At 39.6% G+C, this 21,365-nt stretch overlaps 1 protein-coding gene and 1 long non-coding RNA gene across 2 annotated transcripts; one reads left to right on the top strand and one right to left on the bottom strand.

The window, feature by feature from the left end:
• The first annotated feature begins 1,318 nt into the window (after positions 1-1,318).
• On the top strand, positions 1,319-20,666 carry LOC148187181 (uncharacterized). The gene is made up of 4 exons (XR_015778976.1): positions 1,319-1,720; positions 13,552-13,740; positions 13,825-13,895; positions 19,976-20,666. It is a non-coding gene; the product is annotated as an uncharacterized LOC148187181 (long non-coding RNA).
• On the bottom strand, positions 15,187-17,342 carry foxi3a (forkhead box I3a). The gene is made up of 2 exons (XM_042499937.2): positions 16,671-17,342; positions 15,187-15,957 (listed from the first exon to the last, which is right to left on the bottom strand). Exons 1-2 carry the CDS (start codon positions 17,200-17,202, stop codon positions 15,296-15,298), a joined length of 1,194 nt encoding a protein of 397 aa, XP_042355871.2. The 5' UTR covers positions 17,203-17,342; the 3' UTR covers positions 15,187-15,295.
• Positions 20,667-21,365: the final 699 nt, after the last annotated feature.

Below are 21,365 nucleotides of genomic sequence, written 5' to 3'. Positions count from 1 at the left end.
AAATGCCTGAAATGGAAATGGAAAGGGGGGCCTACGTGCATAGCTAGTTGGAGGCATTTCAATTACCTGTTTAACAACTGCCTGAAAAGGAGATGGAGAGGGGAGCCTTAACTCAAAGTTAGTCAAATATGTTAGTCGTAAGTTTGCCAAGCCCTGCAGCAAGGCATTCTTCTTTTGCTCACACATTTCTGATGTGAGGACACTATTGTCGACCAGAACAGACTCAGTAGGCTCTATGGTCTTCTTTGCTCCCTTTTTCTCCCAAAACTTAAGTGTCTTAGCAAATTTGCTTTTATGCCGCCGTGGCGCTTCTATGTCCACAGCTGATGCGTCAGTAACCTCACTACTTGTTTCGTCTAGTTCTTCTGTGGGCTCAACTTCAGTACCACCCAAGTGCTCATTTATTAAATCCTCCATCTCCTGAAACAACATATCCCTCTGCCTTTCCCAGGCCCTGACCCTATTGATCAGATCCTGGGACACTCTTTCCTCCTCCAAATGGTAGTTCCCACAGAGTTCCATGAGGGTCTCGTTTTTTTCTATAAATATCTTATTTTGTTCCATTAGAGTCTGTTTTTGGTCCATAAGGGCATTATTCTCTGCTATGAAGGTCTTTTTCAGTTTCATGGTTTGTTCCATGAAAGTCTTATTTTGTTCCATGAGGGTGCTGGCTTGTTCCCTGACGATTTTGCTCTGGTCTATAGTTTTTTTCTTGAGCATCTTATTTTGTTCAATGATGGTATTTTTCAGTTCTATTAAAGTGTTAATTTGTTCAACTAACGACCTTTGTTGTTTCATGGATTGTTCCATGGAAGTCTTTTTGTACTCCATGAGGGCATTGGTTTTTTCTTTTATGCTGTTGTTTTGTTCAATGGCCTGTTCCTTGAGGGTCTTGATTTCTTCCATGAGGTTCTTGTTTTCTGCCGTAAGAACATTGTTGTACTCGCGAAGTTGCTCGTACTCCTCAAGGGGAATAGTATTATTGACGATCATTTTGTCTAAAGATTTCTAATAACCGTCAGTATGAAACTATGGCAGCGTTTGATTTTGACGTATGTAACGCAGGGATTTCTACCTGAGGGTCAACGTAACTGAACAGCTCTGATTTCGGTTCTGTCTAAAGCTCCCAGCCTTCTGACAGCTGGCCTCTGGCTCTTCTATTTATAGTCTAGTTTTTAAAGCCTGTTCATGACGTGTGCTTAAGTAATGATGACCTAATAAAGGCCAATGGAACGTTCGAACCAGGCAATTACGTCACGTTGCCAGGCGACACAAACGGGAGGCGGGGTCAATTTTAAAAAGTAATGGACAAGACAAAATGGCGCCGTTGTAGGCTATTTTTACTTTAGATAATTAAAAAAACAATATAAATTTCATTATAAACCAAGTAACCTCGTATTTTAGTACACATTCAGGACGCTTAAAGGCAGGCTAGTAGCTCCCGACCGACAAATTAGCATAACGTCAGCCATCCGCCGCCGTCAACAGGTGTTTTCCCATGAAGGAAGAAATACCGAAATAACGACGTCTCTGTTTCCCGGAGCTTTTTACCTTCAGCCGGAATAACTCTCCACTCTGACCGGAGAGGACGGCGGTGTTGGGACTCTGATTCTCGGATTAAAAGTGTTTCGGATTGTTTTGGGGACTTTTACGGACTAAAGGCATGTAGATAACGGAGGAATGGACGCGCATTGAGAGCCTCCGACAGCTTCAGCTGCAGGTAGGAGTCAGCTCTTTGTTTCCGCTCAGTCTCAGTGAATATGAGGCTTTTTTGGTGTTGATGGTTCAAATGAACCGGAGGATGAATTGTAAAGAGTCCAGCCGAGCTAACGGCTTTAGCATGTCCGTACTGACAGCAGCAGCTAACGTGATGACGGTCATGTTTGGATGTTAAACCGCTGAGAGCTAACGTTAGCTTCAGCCGGCTGCCGGGGCTTTGTAATGTTTTTATACTTTGAAAGGCAAAACTTTGCTCATGTGAAATCAGATGAAAACCCACCATCCCACTCATCTGTGTTTCCCACCTACTAATGCGAGCGCCTCCATCTGTGGTTAGGGACTGTTCGTCATTTATGAGGTGGTGCAAAACGGTGAAGCCTTAAAGCCTTAATCCTTAAAATAACTGTATGAAATGATGTCACTATGTTTTTAGATATTGAAAAAAAAAAAACATCAACACAAAAATAAATTATTTTCTGTATTCTACATGCAATGTCGATTTTTTTTAAAGGTTATCACAGTCTGGGATATGTCAGTGTGTGAGTGTAGCTGCTGACAGTCTGGGATATGTCAGTGTGTGAGTGTAGCTGCTGACAGTCTGGGATATGTCAGTGTGTGAGTGTAGCTGCTGACAGTCTGGGATATGTCAGTGATCAGCAGCTACATTGACTGTGACAGGTCACCTAGTGGAAATAGCATGTATTTCCTCCATATGCCAAATATGGTCAAAATGACCTCATCAGGTGGAAAATAGTCAAAATGACAAATTCAGAGTCAAAAGCCCAGAATGACACCCAGAAATAATACAAGTCCTGTTTTTCTGCTCTGATGGCTGTGGGATCAAAAATGTCAGTTTGAATGGGTTTCAATGGAGCATTTTTTGACCCTAACAGTCTGAATGTAACTATTTCAGTTGATTTATATTTTTTATTCATAATCTAAATCTGTAGTGTAATGGGTAAGTTATCACATTAATGTAGTGGAGTAAAAGTCCAAATGGAAATTCTCAGGTAAAGTACAAGTACCTCAAAATTGTACTTAAGTGGGCAAAAAAGCACTTGCCTAAATGTACTTAATTACATTCACCAGTGTTAAATACATTTAATTCTTTTGCAAACTTGTCAAAAATGTGTAATAATAGTGATAAAGAAATCTATGTCTACACAATGCTGATTACTGAAAACTACAAATATTTATAACATCACAGCTCACAAGTAAGCTAGATGACCCTTTTTGAGGTACTAAATTCACTTTTTACAAACTCATTTTTTAATTCAATTTTTAAAAAATAGCTTAAAAAGTTTGCAGATAATTGTTTTATGCTTATATTTTCATTTTGTGCAGCGTCCAACTTTTTGGAATCAGAATCTGTGATGTGAATATTTGTGGTTCAGTCTGCTGCAGTTTGATGTTTCGGTCACACGGCAGCAGCGTTGTTTCAGATTTTAACCTCGTCTGCAAGCTCACTCCCTGGAAATACTCTGTACTTCTACTTAACTACACTTCAGAGGAAAATGTACTTTTACTAAATTTCCTTTATTTGACAGCTGAAGTTTCAAAAAGATTTTAAAATGCTATGAGTTATAGATTCAAACAATTTATAAAGAAATGAAAATGAGCTTCAGATTGAAACTACAACAAAATATTGTTTATGCACAAATGCATCATTAATACTTGTATATTTATATAACATCATAATAATAACAACAAAATGCAAAGAAAGGTGGTTTTGATACTTTGATTATATTTTGCAGATAATACTTGTGTACTTTCACTTTTATCAATGTTTGAATTAGGGGTGTCAACATTTACAATTTTTTCTACACGTGTAAACGGGACTTCTAACCGACGTGTACCCGGTTACACGATTTATGATCTTTTTCTATCGCAGTTGCGCTATATAACCACTAGATGGTTCTGTCTCCATTCAAATACCTCCTAATCTCATTAAATCAAAGCCATTCCAGTAGTTAGTTATCGCACAGAAACGTTTATTCAGCGAACAGAACTTAAAAAGTAGGCAATCCATCTCACCATTTAAGGCTTAGACCTACTTATGACAGAAAGTAAAATGAGTTGAAAATAAAATCATCAATTTTGACAGACAAGAAAACGTACAAGTGAAAGCTGGAAAAGGTTTAACCTTCTTTTTCAATCATTGTTTTAACTATTGCTCACTTTTGTACAATATATTTTTTTAAGCTCCGCTTGTTCATCGCTTGTTGCTTGTTGTCCGTGCGGCCCCGAGTCAACTTGAAGTGACGCGACACTGGCTGTGGCTGCGGTTTTTTTTTAATATCAACGTAACATTGCCACCTGTGCATCTATTATGTATGCGGATAACTGCATTAGTGGGAACATTTAAGTGTATAGTTAGTTAATGTTATTATCTTAAGCTTTCAGGCAACATTATCACCCCTAAAAATACTATTGGTGAGAAATGAACGGGGAGGAGGAGAGGAAAAAATGACGTGTAAACGGTTATTGATTTTTCTGAACGGTTATGATTTGTTATCCGTGTACCCGTTTACACGTGTAGATGTTGACATCCCTAGTTTGAATGCAATTTTTCATAGCGTATTTTGATACTTTTACTCAAGTGAACTATCTGAATACTTGGCACGTCGGGACTTCAGGACACTTAGATTACTTTGGACCAGCACAATGGAGACATTTTGTGGTTTAATTGTTTAGTTTTTGAACATCTGCTTCCGTTGTTTGGGAGACGAGTGTAACGCCTCCAGCTGTCTTTTGTGGACTATAAAACTTCAAAGACAAAAAAACAATCAAAGGGCCTCTGATGCATCATGGGCATTTTGTGTACGCAGGCAAAAGAAGTCATCACTCCGTCTTTAACTGGATAGAAAAGCCTGTTGAGTTTCAAGGACTTCTTACAGAGGATTCAAATGTCCTTAAGAGGGATTTAGGAGCTTTATGTGTTTTTTCAACATCAAGTTGTGCCTGCTCATGCCTTATGCACATACTGTCCACCCCTCTGGTTGGCCCAGGTGTGCCACTAAACCCGAACCGAATTGTGACTCTGTGGGTGAAGGAACGACCCCCTTTTTTCTGTTTATCCCCTTGAGAATCGGTCCCACCGTCTGGGTTTTGTGGTCCAAAGTTCAAGTGGTGCTTGAGGAGGTGTGAGGAGTCAGTGAAGGATTTTGAGGGGGTACGTTGATATCTTTATACCAAATCTACCTGATTTCCATGTCTTCAGCATCGCGCGTGTCGATGAACTGTCGGAGCAGGTGAAGAAATCCTTCAGCCCAAGGACCTGAAAAGAGGAAGAAAGACGAGGTTTCTCTAACAGGTTTCTGCTGATGGAAGATCCCCCCTCCTCTGTCTGTCCTGTAGACTTGTTCAGACTCGTCGTCGTAATCTGTCTGCGCTGTGATGTTCATAAACTCCTGTCAGCGCTGAGCCCGAGGTCATAGAAACTTTCCACTGCCGACACACAGACAGACACAGACAGACAGGGAGAGGCTAACAAGTGCAGGAAAGATCCAGGAGAAAAGTCAGAGAGGACGTTCGACAGGACTTTTGATCATTTTAGGGGTTCCCAGAGGTGCTTGGGGTTCTCATTTATCACTGTTGCTTTGTTTCACAAACTTTGAGGATCCTTGAAGGGTTGTAGGAGTTACTTGAGTAACACAGTTGAGGGTTTCTTTTTTGGAATTTCAGGCTCTTTTGTCTGGTTTAAACATTTCTTTTGGAGATTTTGGGTTTAAGGGGTACTCAACAAAGATATGTCAGGAGGTTTTAAGTTTCCAGGAGTCCTTGATGTGTTCTTAAGGTTTATTAAAGATGTTGCAATATGTTTCAGGTCTTTTGAGCTTCTTTAAAGGGCTAAGGGCCCTTTTTTCCATGAGTGTTTGGTTCCAGCCATACTGAAGTGGTTTCCAGTGTTTCTCAAAAGAGCTTCAATGGTGACAGGTTTTTGAGTTCTATTAAAAGTTTCCAGGAGTTCTCAGATGGTTCCAGTATCGGGGTGGTTTCAGTGTTATCAGAGGGAGTTTCAGGTGATTAATGGGATACTTGAGCAGTTTGAAGGAGCTTTAAATGTCCTTGCACAGATACGAAAAGTTATTCAAGGAGTCCAAAGGGTCCTTGACGAAGTTGTGAGGGACCTTAAGGTGGGTCAATATGTTCTAACAGGCATTAAAGAATTAGACATTTAAAAAGTTTAAGCAATCCTTTTAAATGTTAAAGAGCAGGGATACGCAACCTGCTTTGCTCGGGGGCCACAAAATGATAGGAGGCAAGGGGCCAGTCACAGCAGCCCCATGCACATTTCTAGGATTTTAGGACATTTATGGGCTTTTAGGACCTTTCAAGGATTTTAAAATGTTTCTTGAATTGGAGGATGTTTTAAGAATTTTTTGGACATTTTTAGGATGTTAGGATGTTGATGTTGATGGTATTTTAGGACTTACCTACATTTTAGATGTTTCTGGAATTTTAGGAGAAAGACATAAGACATGAGTGGTTAAAGAGGTCCTGACCTGTGTCCTGATTGAAGGTTTAGCTCCATAAACCAGGTGAGCTGTCCTAATGCTCTCACCTGATGAGAAAAACAGTGTCTCAGCAGACGGGATTGTTGGGGGTTAAACTGGATCAGATGTGGTTTCTCTTTAACGAACTCAACAGGAGACATACGGGTTGTCCTCACTGAAGCTGTCAGGGTACCAGCATGACAAGCCGACCCCCAGCTCACCTGGAACGGCACCTCTAAAATATTTCCAGACGTCACTTCACTTTTAGATTTTCGTTATTTGTAAACCAGAAAATACTGAGGTGACATACCTGCTTACATTTCTTCAGGAAAATAAAGAGTTTAGAAAGTTCTTGAAATTAGAGGATTTCTATTGAATGCAGGTGAAATAATCTCCTTGGTTAGCTGTTCGTTTTCCGCTTGTTTCAAAGTTCATTCTGTCTCAGGTGTGTTTGCTGCAGGCCTCACACACACACACACACACACACTGCGTCTGAGTGTGTGTGTGTGTGTGTGTGTGTGTGTGTGTGTGACGTTATGCAAATGTGAGGCAGCCCGCCGTCAGCCTGGCAGTTAGCGGGACGACCACACACGCGCCGCAGCGCTCTGCCAGCAGCCTGCTGATGTGCCCTTGAGCAAGGCACCTCCCAGGAAGCTGACAGGTTTCATTCACAGAGGATTATTCACGTCCTGACGGCGGGAAGGAGAGCTGCTGACGGGACAAAACCATCAGTCAGTCCAAAACTTTAATGTCACTGATGATTTGCACACAGCGTTCATCACAAGAAAACAGCTTTTTATGTCTAAAAATAACTCATAATTATATAAATTGTTTTCTTTTTTCTTTTTTTGGCTCAATGCTTGCTGGAAAAACAGCGAAAGAAAAAAAAACATCCACATTTGGGGGATTAACCCTTTAAAACATGCGTCATTTTAGTTCAGTTCAGATCCTAAAAGCAGTTACCACCTTGGCAGGTACTGTTCTGCAAATTTCAAGTAATCAGTCAAAAAGAAAAAAAAAAATACCTTAAAATTAGTAAGCAAAAAAGAGGGCAGGGGGAGTAAAAAATACTAAATGAATATTTCTTATTGATATATTTTAAATCTTTTTAACTTTAGATTTCTGTTACAGAAAAAAAATACATATTTGAAATTTATTTCATCTTTTCTTTTTTTACTTACTGTCAGATAATTTTCATGTTGTCATTGTCATGTTTCAAGTTCTTTTTTAAAAAAATTTTTAACTAATTCTGTATACATTTTTGGGCCATGTCTTGTTAAGTTGCTCATTGCCTTCTTATGTTTTTGAAAGAAATCAAACCACTTTGATCAGGTTTTAAAGGGTTAAAAAGCTGCAGGAAACACAGCAATGACTCAATAAAACACACAGAGTGCTGATGTTTGCTGCTGTTGGACTGTGGTCTGCAGCTTGTGGTGGGAGAACCTTTTGGGAGATCTTTTAAACAGGTGCACATGCACTAATTTTCATGGCAAAGGTTCATAATAGATGTGCACATTGAGCAGGACACAGACAGGAGCCTCCACAGGGGGGCGCTGCAGAGAAACAGTGGAGGCAAAGATCCTGCAGGAGGCGAATCAGACTGAAAACTTCCTACTCCTTCATTACTCAGAAAACTGTCAACACGTGAAACACGTGTTTTCTCATTCTCTCTTATATCCAGAATAAACATTTATAAATACACTCATAAATCAGAGAAAAAGATGCTGCAGAACTTCAGGAGAAAGATCGTGTCTGTAACTCTCAGAGACCGTTTGTCTCATTTTAGTCTCTTTTCTTCTTCCTGTTGTGATAACTGTGTGTGTTGATGCATGTGTCCTAAATGTAGTCCAGATTGTGTATCTGAGTGTAATCAGTGAATTTGCAGCTCAGCTCATACAATAAGTCTAAAATACACTGTGGAAACTAAATAGTTACATTCAGACTGTTCAGGTCCAAAAATGCTCCATTGAAACCCATTCAAACTGACATTTTTGATCCCACAGCCATCAGAGCAGAAAAACAGGACTTGTATTATTTCTAGGTGTCATTCTGGGCTTTTGACTCTGAATTTGTCATTTTGACTATTTTCCACCTGATGAGGTCATTTTGGTGACCTGTCACAATCAATGTAGCTGCTGATCACTGACATATCCCAGACTGTCGGCAGCTACACTCACACACTCAGCATGGAGGACACACAACATCATTCAATATTTGTGTTTTTTCATCTAAAAACATCGTGAAATCATGACATAAATCTGTCATTAAATGGTTAAAATTCTGAAAAATAATACATATTTGATTTTTATAATTAGGACTGATGTTGGTTAAAAAAATAATCTGGATAAAAGCAAAAATCATATTAATGTATAATATTTTTGTGCATTTTGTGTGCAGAGTAGTATAAGTATGAGTATTTCCACCAGAATAATAATGCTTAAAAATGTTGCTGCTAATCATTAACATATCCCAGACAGTGATAATAATAAAATCTAATTAGCGTAATTTTTATTCATCTAAACATTTAGTGGCATTGTGACAAAAACCTGGCATTTAAAGGGTTACATTCTGAAAAATAATGAATATTTGATATTCATGATTAGACATGTCGGTTAAAACATCAGATTTTGTGTGCAGAGTGTGTGTAATGTTAAAACAGGCCCTAAAGGGTTAAAGTTTCAGATTTTAAAGCTTTAAACGACTGATAAATCTTTTCATTTGTTCAGTCTGAGTTAAAGGAAACTGAACACTGTTTGTTATCCAGGTGTAGCAGGGCACCACCACAGGACAGTTTATTATTATTGTTACCATGGTTACCACCATAACTGCCGTAACGTCCTGATTGCATGTCTGTCTCTGCGTGTGTGTGTCCTGTCCCAGCATGTCTCCGCCGGTCGGGACGCCCCTATCAAAACCTCTCCACCTTCATCCCTCAAACTCAAAACATCAGGACAGTTTCTGAGGCTTTAAACGCCTCGTGTGAAGATGAAAATATCTCCCTGTGAGTCGCTGCTCGACTGAACAGAACAAACAGCGAGCGACACGCACGTCTGTCATCGACCTAAAGCTTTTTAAAATGTCAAATTAGTAGATTTAAAAGTGATGCTGCATAATGAATAAATGCACTAAAAAGTAGAGGTTCACTTTCTAACTGAACTGGGGGTGTACCGAGTTTGATACCAATGTTTAACCCTTCAGGGCCCGCTTTAATATCATACACACTTGTATCGCTCTGTGCACAAAATACGTTTTTCAAAATCAAGCTTTAAAAGATCTTATACATTAATATTATTGTCTACTTTTATTGATTTTATTTGAGTTTTTATCAGTCCTAATTATAAATATCAAATATTCATTAATTCTCAGAAATTTAAAACTTTTAATGTTTTCTCATGATGTCATAATGTTTTAGATGGGAAAAATAACATCCATAAAAAATTATTTTCATTATCTCCTCCATGCTGAGTGTGTGAGTGTAGCTGCTGACAGTCTGGGATATGTCAGTGTGTGAGTGTAGCTGCTGACAGTCTGGGATATGTCAGTGTGTGAGTGTAGCTGCTGACAGTCTGGGATATGTCAGTGATCAGCAGCTACATTGACTGTGACAGGTCACCTAGTGGAAATAGCATGTATTTCCTCCATATGCCAAATATGGTCAAAATGACCTCATCAGGTGGAAAATAGTCAAAATGACAAATTCAGAGTCAAAAGCCCAGAATGACACCCAGAAATAATACAAGTCCTGTTTTTCTGCTCTGATGGCTGTGGGATCAAAAATGTCAGTTTGAATGGGTTTCAATGGAGCATTTTTGGACCTGAACAGTCTGAATGTAACTATTTAGTTTCCACAGTGTATTTTAGACTTATTGTAGGAGCTGAGCTGCAAATTCACTGATTACACTCAGATACACAATCTGGACTACATTTAGGACACATGCATCAACACACACACAGTTATCACAACAGGAAGAAGAAAAGAGACTAAAATGCAAAAAATGCACCGAACAAGGGTTAACAGAGAGAAACACACACACACACACACACACACACACACACACACACACACACACACACACACACACATCAAGGTGTGATGAGTGAGTCGATCAGTCGTATCAAAGATCTGATTGATTTCATCTGTTTATGACACAACATGAGGAGGGCTGAAAGTGTGCCGTCTGTTTACACACACACACACACACACACACACACACACACACACACACACACACACACAGTGATTCTGATGAAAGTGCAGGACTTGGATGTCACACTGGGTGGTAACAGAAGAAGTGTGTTTTCAGTCCCTTTAAAACATTTACAGCTTTAGCACCTCAGTTAACAGCTTTGGCATTTATTTGTTTTTATTTGCTAAAAATGCTTAAATGATTAAACTCAGCAGGTTTATATCTGAGACAGCACATCAAAGTAAACGGAAATGCACAACCTACGACTATCTTTGGGTTAACTCCTTCAGCTCCATCAGCTGTTAATGCACATCATTGTTATCATCATCGTCATCGTCATCGTCATCATCATCGTCATCATCATCATCGTCATCACGGCAGCAGTGATAAACACCCAAACTTTGTCCCGTTAGATAAAAATATTAATTCAATGTTGAAATCGGCAGAATAAGAGCTAGTTTGCTAAATAAATAAGGTTGTGTAAGCTTTCATTGTGATGTGTTCAAATGTAACGTCAGGAAAAAGAAAATGTATTTTTTGGCACTAACTTGAATAATTGAGTTGTTTGGGTGAGAAATTTGTTTTCCAGCAATATAAAATGAAAAGTAGAGATGGAATTAAAACCTATTTAACGTTCGACCGTCATCAGCTCTGATCATCTCATAAAACTTCATTAAAACTACTGGCGCCAAGATTTTACAAAGTACACATTTAAATTTCCAGCAAACGACAGAAAAGTATTGATTGTGGTATTGATAAGGACTGGGATCATTAAGGGGTCTCGATTGTGGTATCAATAGAAATGAACGATCCCCGACCGTAGTTAATGTGACTGCACGGCTTCGTTTAGGGGCATCTCTGCAACGTTACGCCTCAGCGAACTGAGTAAAGTGAATATGGACCGTTTTCCTCTCAGCCGACCGTCTGTTCAGCTCGTACAGTGACGCTGATCAGAGAAGCTGTGAAAGACGCTTTTTAACTGATTTCAAGCCGAAACTCAGAACATAACCCGCTCCCAGCCGCATGTTACCATGGTGATCAGGTTAAAAAAGAGCCGCCTTCGTACGGAAACCTTGAACTTTCGACTCAACGTACCTCAGCTAACCTGCCTTCGTGACCTCTGTGGATAATTCAGCTCCAAAAACCTCCTCAACACTTCTGACCAGGAGAAGTTTCAGCTGGTTGAAGTCTAAAAATCATCACCGCCAGACGACGATAAATCCCCCGAAATCTGACGCCGCGGAGCTTTAACCGACCGACAAAAAACAGCAGCATGAATTTTCTCTGCAGGTTATTTTTCAGAGGAGAAACAATCACAGTGTGTTTATTGTGACAATACAGATCATCATCACCTGTGTGTGTGTGTGTGTGTGTGTGTGTGTGTGTGTGTGTGTGTGTGTGGTGTGCACATGCATGTGTGTGTGTGTGTGTCCTGAGGGTGGAGATATCTGACAATGTGTGAAGTGTAAACAAACGGCACACTTACACTGCTGTTGACTTCATCCATAAATCACACACACACACACACACACACACACACACTTGCACGTACACACACAGTTCATCTCTAAAGGTCAAAGGTCAGCATTTCTCTGCTGAGATTTTGACTTAAACTTTATGAATTTGTGGCAAACTAGATGCTTTTTTATTTATAAAGAGAAATTAAAGACTGATTTAAATAAAGGCAGATCTCACACACACACACACGCACACACACACACACACACACTCCTCCTGTTGTGTGTAAACAGCTGGGCTCCATCAGATGTCTGTCAGCAGTATTGATCTATTGATCAGCTGATGGTATCAGTCAGTCAGAGTGTGTCGTCTGTTTGCTGTCACACACACACATCAATGGATGACGTGATGAGTAAACACACACACACACACACACACACACACACACACATTTACTCTAACTTGGTTTAAGTCAGGCTTTAATAAAAACTGGGGCTCACATAAACTGACACTAAACCCCCCCGGTCAGTTTCTACAGCTTCTGGCTTAAATACGAAGTGTCATTTTGGCAGTTTTTAAAGAAAACGTATGTTCCAAATCCATTTTCTTATAAAATATAAAAGTTAAAAAGTTAAATAAAATAAAATTAATTTAATAAAAATAATTAAATTGCCAAAATATTTTCTGTTATCTACCAAAATTATATACATTTGAAAAAAATGCTGAAATAATAAAAAACTACCTTCCAAACTCATGGTTTTCTTTAAACATACATTTTAAGAAAATTGACAATTTTTTGTTTTCTATAAAAACAAAACATTTTAATGAAGAAAACTGACAAATAATTTCAAAGCAAAAAAATAGAATAAAAAAGATAACATAAAGATGAAAAAATCACCAGATTATAAATATAAAAAATATATATATATATGTATTTGTAAATAAATGTTCCCATTAAAAATTGATAGCAGTTGATATTTTTAAAGAGAGCGGCAGATGAGTTGCATCTTTTAGAAAAGCTAATCGCTGTCAGAAATGTCTCTTGAATAAAAAAACTCTCACTGAGATCAGTGAAGACGCTCAGACTGTGTTTCAGTGCGTAACATGAGGCTGAAATACAAGAATAACTAAAACATTTGGGGCTGAAGCTGCAGACCTTCAGGCCCAACGACACCACGGGTGAAAAAACAGTCACTTAGTCTGGTTACAGAAAATTAATCATCAACACATATTTGATAATTAAGTTATTGTTGTAAGTTTTTATTTCATTTTTTTAAAAACTTTTTCCTGTTGTGTTGTAAAACACTTTTTCATAAATTGCAGATTTGTTTATTATTAACCTTTTTTTAATCCTTTTTGTTGTTTTTCTTTATATTTATCATTTTTTGACAGCCATTGCCTCCAGTTGTTTATCTTTATTGATTTTATAGCCATCAGATGTTAGAGATCTTTAAACTGAATGTGAATCCAGGACGTTACTGTAGAACAAAATACGCTCAGTCAGTTTTCCCTGAATAAACTTTTTAAAACTTTTTCTCTTTTATTTCATAATTAAGTGAATATTTTGGGTTTTTTTGTGGTTGGTTCAACAAAAAGACATTAGAAGATCTCTGAGGGTTTTTTTGATCAGTGAAAAGAAATAATGACTTTTCGCGTGTTCTTTTCGTGCATTTTTGCTGTTTGTGTCACAGGTGAGCTGATCTGAGACCAGGTGAGATCAGGTGACGCTCTGTTTACCTGCCGTCACTTCACTGTCTGTGGGAAATCTGAGCGCCGCTGTCGGCGTGTCGGTGGGATCTGCTGACGCTCCGAGCTCTAATCTTCTCCATCACCTGCAAACTGCTGAGTCACTGAAACAGAGTCAAACAGACAGAAAACAGGTCGGGGTTTCCTCCCCATGGATCACATGACTCAGCACATTCTCAAACCGCAGACTCACTGTTTGTTTGTTTGTTTGTTTGAAGGTGCCGATGTCATCACCCGTCACCAGCCAGTGGATCTCCGTGGGAACAAGGGTAGAGTTCACCGTCCTGAGGTACGTCACTCAGTTTCTTTACTGCCGTCTTCTTACAAACAATTTTTACCCTTTACCAACCTTTTGGTGCATTTTTGTCTCTTTTCATTCTCCATGTTTCTATAATTGTGTGTGTTGATGCATGTGTCCTAAATGTAGTCCAGATTGTGTATTTGAGTGTAATCAGTGAATTTGCAGCTCAGCTCCTACAATAAGTCTAAAATACACTGTGGAAACGAAATAGTTACATTCAGACTGTTCAGGTCCAAAAATGCTCCATTGAAACCCATTCAAACTGACATTTTTGATCCCACAGCCATCAGAGCAGAAAAACAGGACTTGTATTATTTCTGGGTGTCATTCTGGGCTTTTGACTCTGAATTTGTCATTTTGACTATTTTCCACCTGATGAGGTCATTTTGACCATATTTGGCATATGGAGGAAATACATGCTATTTCCACTAGGTGACCTGTCACAGTCAATGTAGCTGCTGATCACTGACATATCCCAGACTGTCAGCAGCTACACTCACACACTGACATATCCCAGACTGTCAGCAGCTACACTCACACACTGACATATCCCAGACTGTCAGCAGCTACACTCACACACTGACATATCCCAGACTGTCAGCAGCTACACTCACACACTGAGGAGGAGGACACTCAACATCACTCACTATTTGTGTTTTTTCATCTAATAACAACGTGAAATCATGACAAAAATCTGTCATTTAAAGGGTTAAAACTTCTTAAAATGTGTGAGTATTTGATATTTATGATTAGGACTGATGTTATAAGAAAAAAACTCAATGAAAGTAGAAAATCAGATCAGTAATATTTTTTAGATACGAGTGTGAGTATTTGACACAGCGCAAAAAATAATAATGTATAAAATCAATGTTGTTGCTAGTTGCTGACTTATCCCAGACTGTGATAATTTTAAAAAATGTATGTAGCATATTGAAAATAATTAATTTTTGTTTTGTTGTTTTTTTTGTCTAAAAACATTCGGGCATCATGACAAAAACTTGCATGAAGTTATTTTTCACTTAAGTATTATTTGGATTTTTTGAAATTCACCAACAAAATCTTTATTTAAACTTTATTATATTTACTATATATTTGTTTTTATAGTGTTTTTTTCTCAATAACTAAACTAATCTTAATTTCTCGGTTCAAAAGGTTTGATGAGTTAATTTTTAAAAATGAAAACAAACTTTTTGTTTGTTGTTTTTTTGTTTATTCCGAACATTCAGCCGATATTTACACTATAAAAACATTCATCCTTTTTTTAACATTAAGAAAAAAAGATAAATACAAACATTCCCACGCTCTTTACAGCTCAGTGCGTTCAAACATCTGGAAACATCTGACAACATTTTACACTCAGCATCAGTGTTTCGTGTAAACGTTCTCCGTCACTGCTGGAGAACCAGCGGGTCGAGGGGCAGAGCCTCACAGAACCCCCCAGAGAACAGAGCCCCGCACTGGGCCTGAAGCTGCTGCAGCTGCTGGGCCTCCTGGAGCTCCGGCAGGAGACCGCACGCCGTCTGCAGGTCGGCGTAGAGCGGCGGCGAGCCGGCCTGAGGATCGGCGAAGGAGGAGAGGTGTGGGGGAGTCAACTGGGAGGAGGGGAGCAGAGGAGGAGGGGAGGAGTGATGGAGGGAGGAGGAGGAGCTGCAGGCGTCCCACTGTGGCACCACGGCGCCGGGCGAGTACGAGTATTCCTGAGGAGGAGGCGGCGGCGGCGGGGAGGCGTGATCCGACACCTGCATGTACAGTGAGGAGGAGGCGTGAGGAGGAAGAGGAGGGGGGAGGGAGGGACACAGGAAGCTGCTGACGCCGGGGGGAGCGTCCGAGAGAGCAGCGAGCTCTGTGCCGCCGCCGCCACTGCAGTGCATGCTGGGAATTTTAGGGCTGGGCTCTGATGAAGAGGAGGAGGAGGAGGAGGAGGAGGAGGAGGAGGAAGGTTTCTTGCCAGTCGTCATGTTGTCCGCCTTCCTCTTCCTTTTGCGGCGAAAGTTTCCGTTATCAAACATCTTCTCGCAGTTTGGGTCCAAAGTCCAGTAATTTCCTTTACCTGCAGAGAGGAGGAGGAGGAGGAGGAGGAGGAGGAGGAGGAGGAGGAGGAGGAGGAGGAACGTTAAAAAAAGGTGCAGCAACTATTTCTCTTCTCTGTCCGCCAGAAAACAACAGAAAAACATAATTCAGGAGTTTCGGGGCGACTTTAACATGAAATTCCACCAAACCAAACTCCCTCTAAAAAACGCTCATTTTTGAAACTTTATTTGTTGTGAGCTTTTAAATAAAAACTGGAGTTTTATTTCCTTTTCTTGTAGATTTTTGGGGGGGTTTTTTCCTCCAAATTTTTGGTGATTTTTTTTTTTTTCTTTTTTCAGTTTTTTTAGTTGAAAACATTAAAAAATAGACTTGCTTTAAAAGAGAACAGTTAGTTTGGAAAGAATGTTTTCTTTAAAAAAATTGAAATTTCTTCTTTTAATATATTAAGCAGTTTTTATAGAAAACTCAAAAATTTGGGCATTTTGGGCATCAGAAAATTGGTTTGTAAGTCATGTTTTCTTCAAAAATCGCCCAAATTACCTGAACATGTCATTGAGGACGCTGAAATTATGCTTGATTCTTCGGTAAAAACACGCTTTGAATTACGTTATTCTGGAAGGTGGTGTTTTTTCAAAATCTTTTCCACCAATCAGAACGTATCTCCTGTTATTGACGAGTGTGTTAACAAAATAAAAGCCCTGCCTTCAGTCGACTTCCTGACGTTGGACTCACCGGGGTCTTTGTCGTCGCGGGGAACTTTCCGGAAACAGTCGTTGAGCGACAGGTTGTGTCGGATGGAGTTCTGCCAGCCGGCCTTGTTGCGGCTGTAGAACGGGAAGTTGTCGGAGACGTACTGGTAGATCTGGCTGAGCGTCAGCCGCTGCTCGGGCGCGCTCTGTATCGCCATGGCGATGAGGGCGGAGTAGGAGTATGGCGGGCGGACCAGGCGCAGCATGTCATCCGTGGTGGACAGGGAGAACCAGGGACAGCCGGGGAGCAGGGGACGCTGGAGGCCGTAGAGGTGCGGGTAGAAGGCCGGGGGGATTCCCGCCGCAGGGATGGCGCCCGTGTCCGGGCTGCTGAAGCAGGCGAACAGGTCGCTGGAAGGCGGGAGCCAGGATGGCGCCGAGAAGCCGGGCTCAGGAGGAGCCGGCGGGCTGTACAGGCTGAAGTCGGACGGGTCGAGGCCCAGAGACGGGAGCTCCTGCTGGGAGCGTCCACACAGCGGGGGGGACAGACCGTGCTCCGGGATGAAGGACGCCATGCTGCTTTCTCTATCTGTCTGTCCGTCTTGTCTACCTAAACATCTGTCCTCCTGATGTCCTCCTGTGAGAGTGTGTGTGTTTGTAGAGGACACACAGCTGCACCTGTCCCCCTCTGCACACCTGCACAACTTATACTCTGCTGCCCCGCCCACCAACCAGCTGATTGGCTGCTGGCCTGCCACACACACACACACACACGCATTCTCATGCATGAGAGTGTGTGTGTGTGTGTGTGTGTGTGTGTGTGTGTGTGTGTGTTGGGGGTTGATTTGAATAAGAGCAGGTTGAATGTCTCCCTTCAGGCAGATAAGAGCCTGAGGATTTAATGCTGACTTATGTCACCACATGCACGCACACACACACACACACACACACACACACACACACACAGAGCTTGACAAATGAGCGATTGAGCCTCTTTTTACAGTTTTAGACGTTACAGCGTCTCGTCTGCTGAAACTGTGATTCTGAAAACTGGAGATAAATCAAACAGTGAGTTTAAACTCCAGTCAACACGTCCTGCAGTCTGCGCGCGCGCACACACACACACACACACACACACCGAGACTATGAGAGAACAAACATTTATTTATGACAAACATCCGGATAATTTATCTCTCCACGACATTCAGTGTGTCTTATTTCTGAGCAAACGTCTCTCACGGCGACGTGGAGACGGTCGTCTGTACGTCGACGAGTTCACTGTGAACACGAGCGGCTCGCAGATGATTCGGATCACTTTTCATCCAATGTCCAAAAATTATCAGTAAAACAAAAAAATGTTAGTGAAATGTCCAAAAACATGAGACATAATATCGGCTTAAAGACAGGGTTCATGGAAAACCTGGAAAAGTCCTGAAAAGTCTTTTCAAGTTTTTTTTTTTTTAAATCATGTAAATGTAACGAAAAACGACGTAACGAAGCTTTAATAAGCATCGACGTGTGACGGCGTTTTGGTCGTTTTTGTTTGTTCGTCACAAAAGTTTCGTCATTTTCTTCCTCTTCGTTTCTGCCCACAGATCTTTTTTTTCAGTCATACATCTTATAATGGCTGTTTTTGGTTTAGTTTTTATTTATTGCTGATTTTGAAAGAAAACATGCAGGTTTGAGGGAAAGTTTTCTTTATAAAAAAGGTATTTATTTCTTTTTGGGGGGGATTTTTTTTCTTAATTTGTTATTTAGTTTTCATAGATTGTTTTCTAAATTTGTAATTTTCTTTTTTTTGTTTACTTATTATCTTTTTTTTGGGTTTGGATTTTTTGGGCCGATTTTTATAGATTTTTTTTGTCTTTTTTATATTTATTTTTTTATATTTTGTTTGTTTAAAAAGGCATGTTTTCTTTAAAAAATCACCAAAAACTATTCATCACAGCTAAAAACTATAAAAACATAAATTATTGTTTGATTTTTTAAACATTTCTGCTGGTCCTGAAAACCATCATCGGTATGTAGTATGGCAGGGGAAAAATATTTTGGGTTCTTGAAAGGTCATGGAAAAGTTTTGAAATTTGGTCCATGAAAACGTGGTGAACTCTGCATATTTTTATTTTGTTATCGAAGCAGCATCTAAAGCATGAGAATCTGTGAGTGGTGGATTTAAAATGCGCCGCGTCGGAGCAGAGAAAGAGACGTGAGCGCAGCCTGACGGTCTGAACACAAACAGACTCTCAGACTTCAGCTGCTGTTTGAGGTGTCGCCCAAAACTATTGTTCTGAAAACGCCCCAAACACACAGTCAGCACGCCACATTCACATTAACAGCTCGACCCTCAGCGGGCACAACGCCGCACTCTGATGTAAATGTTCGCTCTCTCCGCCAACAAAGATGCTCCAAACGTGTCGATTATCATGAATTATTCCACAAACACAAAAACACGACGTCCGAACCGGTCCGACGGCTTCACCTGCTCCAACAAAACACCACATCCACTACAAACTGCAGCTCCGCTTCCTGACTCTGGAATCTGTAATTATCCAAAGAAACTTTTGTAAAATGTCCACAAAATATTAGAAAAATGACCAAAAAAAAGTAAAATGACTTAAAACAGAAAAAATACTAAAACGTCCTTAAATGTTCGTAAAATGACCAAAAAGAAAGGAAAAAACAATAAAATGTCCAAACATGTGTAAGTGAAACGTCCAAAATATCAGAATAAAGTCCAATTTTTTTTAGTACAGTGTCCAAAAAGGTTTTGTAAAATGTCAAAAACATTATCTGTAATATAAAATAAAAAGTATAAGTAAAATCTCCCAAAAAAAATCTGATGTCCACAAATATGAATTAAATGTCTCTTTTTGTTAAAAAAAAAAAAACTGTGCCAAATATATTTATGAAATGTCTAAAAAAAAATTTTAAAAAAGGAAAAACTCGAACCTCGAAAAAACCTCGAAAAAACCTCGAAAAATATTATCGTAATGTGTGACAAATATCAGTAGGATATTCCAAAAAATATATTTTTTCTCAATAATCTGAATCTAAAGCTGTCAGATAAATGTACAATATTTACCTCTGAGATGGTAAATACTACTACTTTACTGACAATACTGAAACATTGTGCTGCATTAAATTCTGAAAAAAAACCCTCAATATCTCTATATAAATACAAAACAAATAAAAATGATTCCTCAACATCAGTGACATTTTTCACTGTCATTTCTTCACATATTTGTATTTCATGAGTTCCTGAAGGTAAAATTACGATTTCTAAAAATTAAAAATACACAATTTTAAAGAGATCAAAAATAAAAATGTATTATTTTTTTCCTTCTTCAGTCCTGTGAAATCTGTCAGGAGCCGTTTAAGATGCACCGGGAGGACGAGGAGGACGAGGAGGACGAAGAGGACGAAGAGGACGAAGAGGACGAAGAGGACGAGGAGGACGAGGAGGACAAGGAGGACGAGGAGGACGAAGAGGACGAGGACTGGTTCCTGAAGAAACGCCAACAAGGTTTGACACAACGACACCGAGTTCAACACTTACAGAGACATGTCCAAATATTGTTCAGAAACATTTACAATTTGAAATACAATATACATATACATATAAGCAAAATAAACAAAATACTGTAGTTTAATGTCAAATAATAATATCAGGACAGTGTCCAAAACAGTGAGTGTAATGTCTGAAAAAGATGAATAAAATGTCAAAAAAAGATAGTAAGATGTCCAAAAGTGTCCCAAAAACTTTAAAATGTCCAAAATATTTTCTTAAATATCTGAAAAATATTTGTAAAGTATTAGTATATAGTATATTTTATCACCAAAATGTCCAAAAAACATGACTAAAATCTCCAAAGATAATATGTCTGAATGATGATATGTCTAATGTCTGAAAGCGGCGTGTAAAATATTTGTTGAATGTTGAAAATATATTTCTAAAATATCCAAAAATTATGAATAAAATCCCTGAAAAATAAAAGTAAATTGCCTACATATTTCCCAAATGTCCAAAAAAAATCCAATAAAAAAACTTTTGTACTTTTCTTCGATTTATATTTGGCTTGTTTGGCCTTTTTTTTAACCTTTTTTTATGATATTAATTCGTTTGAACTTGTTCTTTTTGAGGTTGTTTTGTTTCGTTTTTAAATTTTCTTTAAACTTCTTATCTCAAAATCACGAAGTCATCAGTGAAAAACTCTTCACCTTCATAAATCTGCGACTGACAGCAGACCGACTGTCAGTGAGTGAACTGAAGCAGAGACTTCTTATCTGTCCACCCTCACCTGTGTGTGTGTGTGTGTGTTTGTGTGTGAGTATGAGTCTGTGTGTGTGTGTGTGTGAGTGTGTTTGTGTGTGTGTGAGAGTCTGTGTGTGTGTGTGTGTGTGTGTGTGAGAGTCTGTGTGTGTGTATGTGTGAGAGTCTGTGTGTGTGTGCGTGTGTGTGAGAGTGTGTGTGTGCATGTGTGTGTGTGTGTGTGTGAGTGTGTGCATGTGTGTGTGTGTGTGTGTGTGTGTGTGTGTGTGTGTGTGTGAGAGTCTGTGTGTGTGAGAGTCTGTGTGTGTGTGAGTGCGTGTGTGTATGTGCGTGTGTGTTTTTGTGTGTGAGTGTGTGTGCGTGTGTGCGTGTGTGTGTGTGTGTGCGTGTGAGTGTGTCATGACAGTTGGCGGTGGCAGCGGTAATCTTGGCCCCGCGGTGCCTTCGAGGACGGCGCAGACAAAACAA

The sequence above is a fragment of the Plectropomus leopardus genome, chromosome 15 (assembly GCF_026936395.1).
Source record: "Plectropomus leopardus strain MGB_pleo_1.0 chromosome 15, ASM2693639v1, whole genome shotgun sequence".
In the NCBI taxonomy this organism is placed as follows: Eukaryota; Metazoa; Chordata; class Actinopteri; order Perciformes; family Serranidae; genus Plectropomus; species Plectropomus leopardus.
Note: the sequence above shows the minus strand (reverse complement) of the source record. Positions and strands in the feature narration are given on the sequence as shown.

Bases quoted from the DNA above. Each gene is read 5' to 3' on its own strand.
- foxi3a (XM_042499937.2), bottom strand. From the start codon at position 17,202: ATGGCGTCCTTCATCCCGGAGCACGGTCTGTCCCCCCCGCTGTGTGGA. The intron at 15,958-16,670 runs GTGAGTCCAACG...TCCTCTCTGCAG, and splicing joins CCGCGACGACAAAGACCCCG to GTAAAGGAAATTACTGGACT.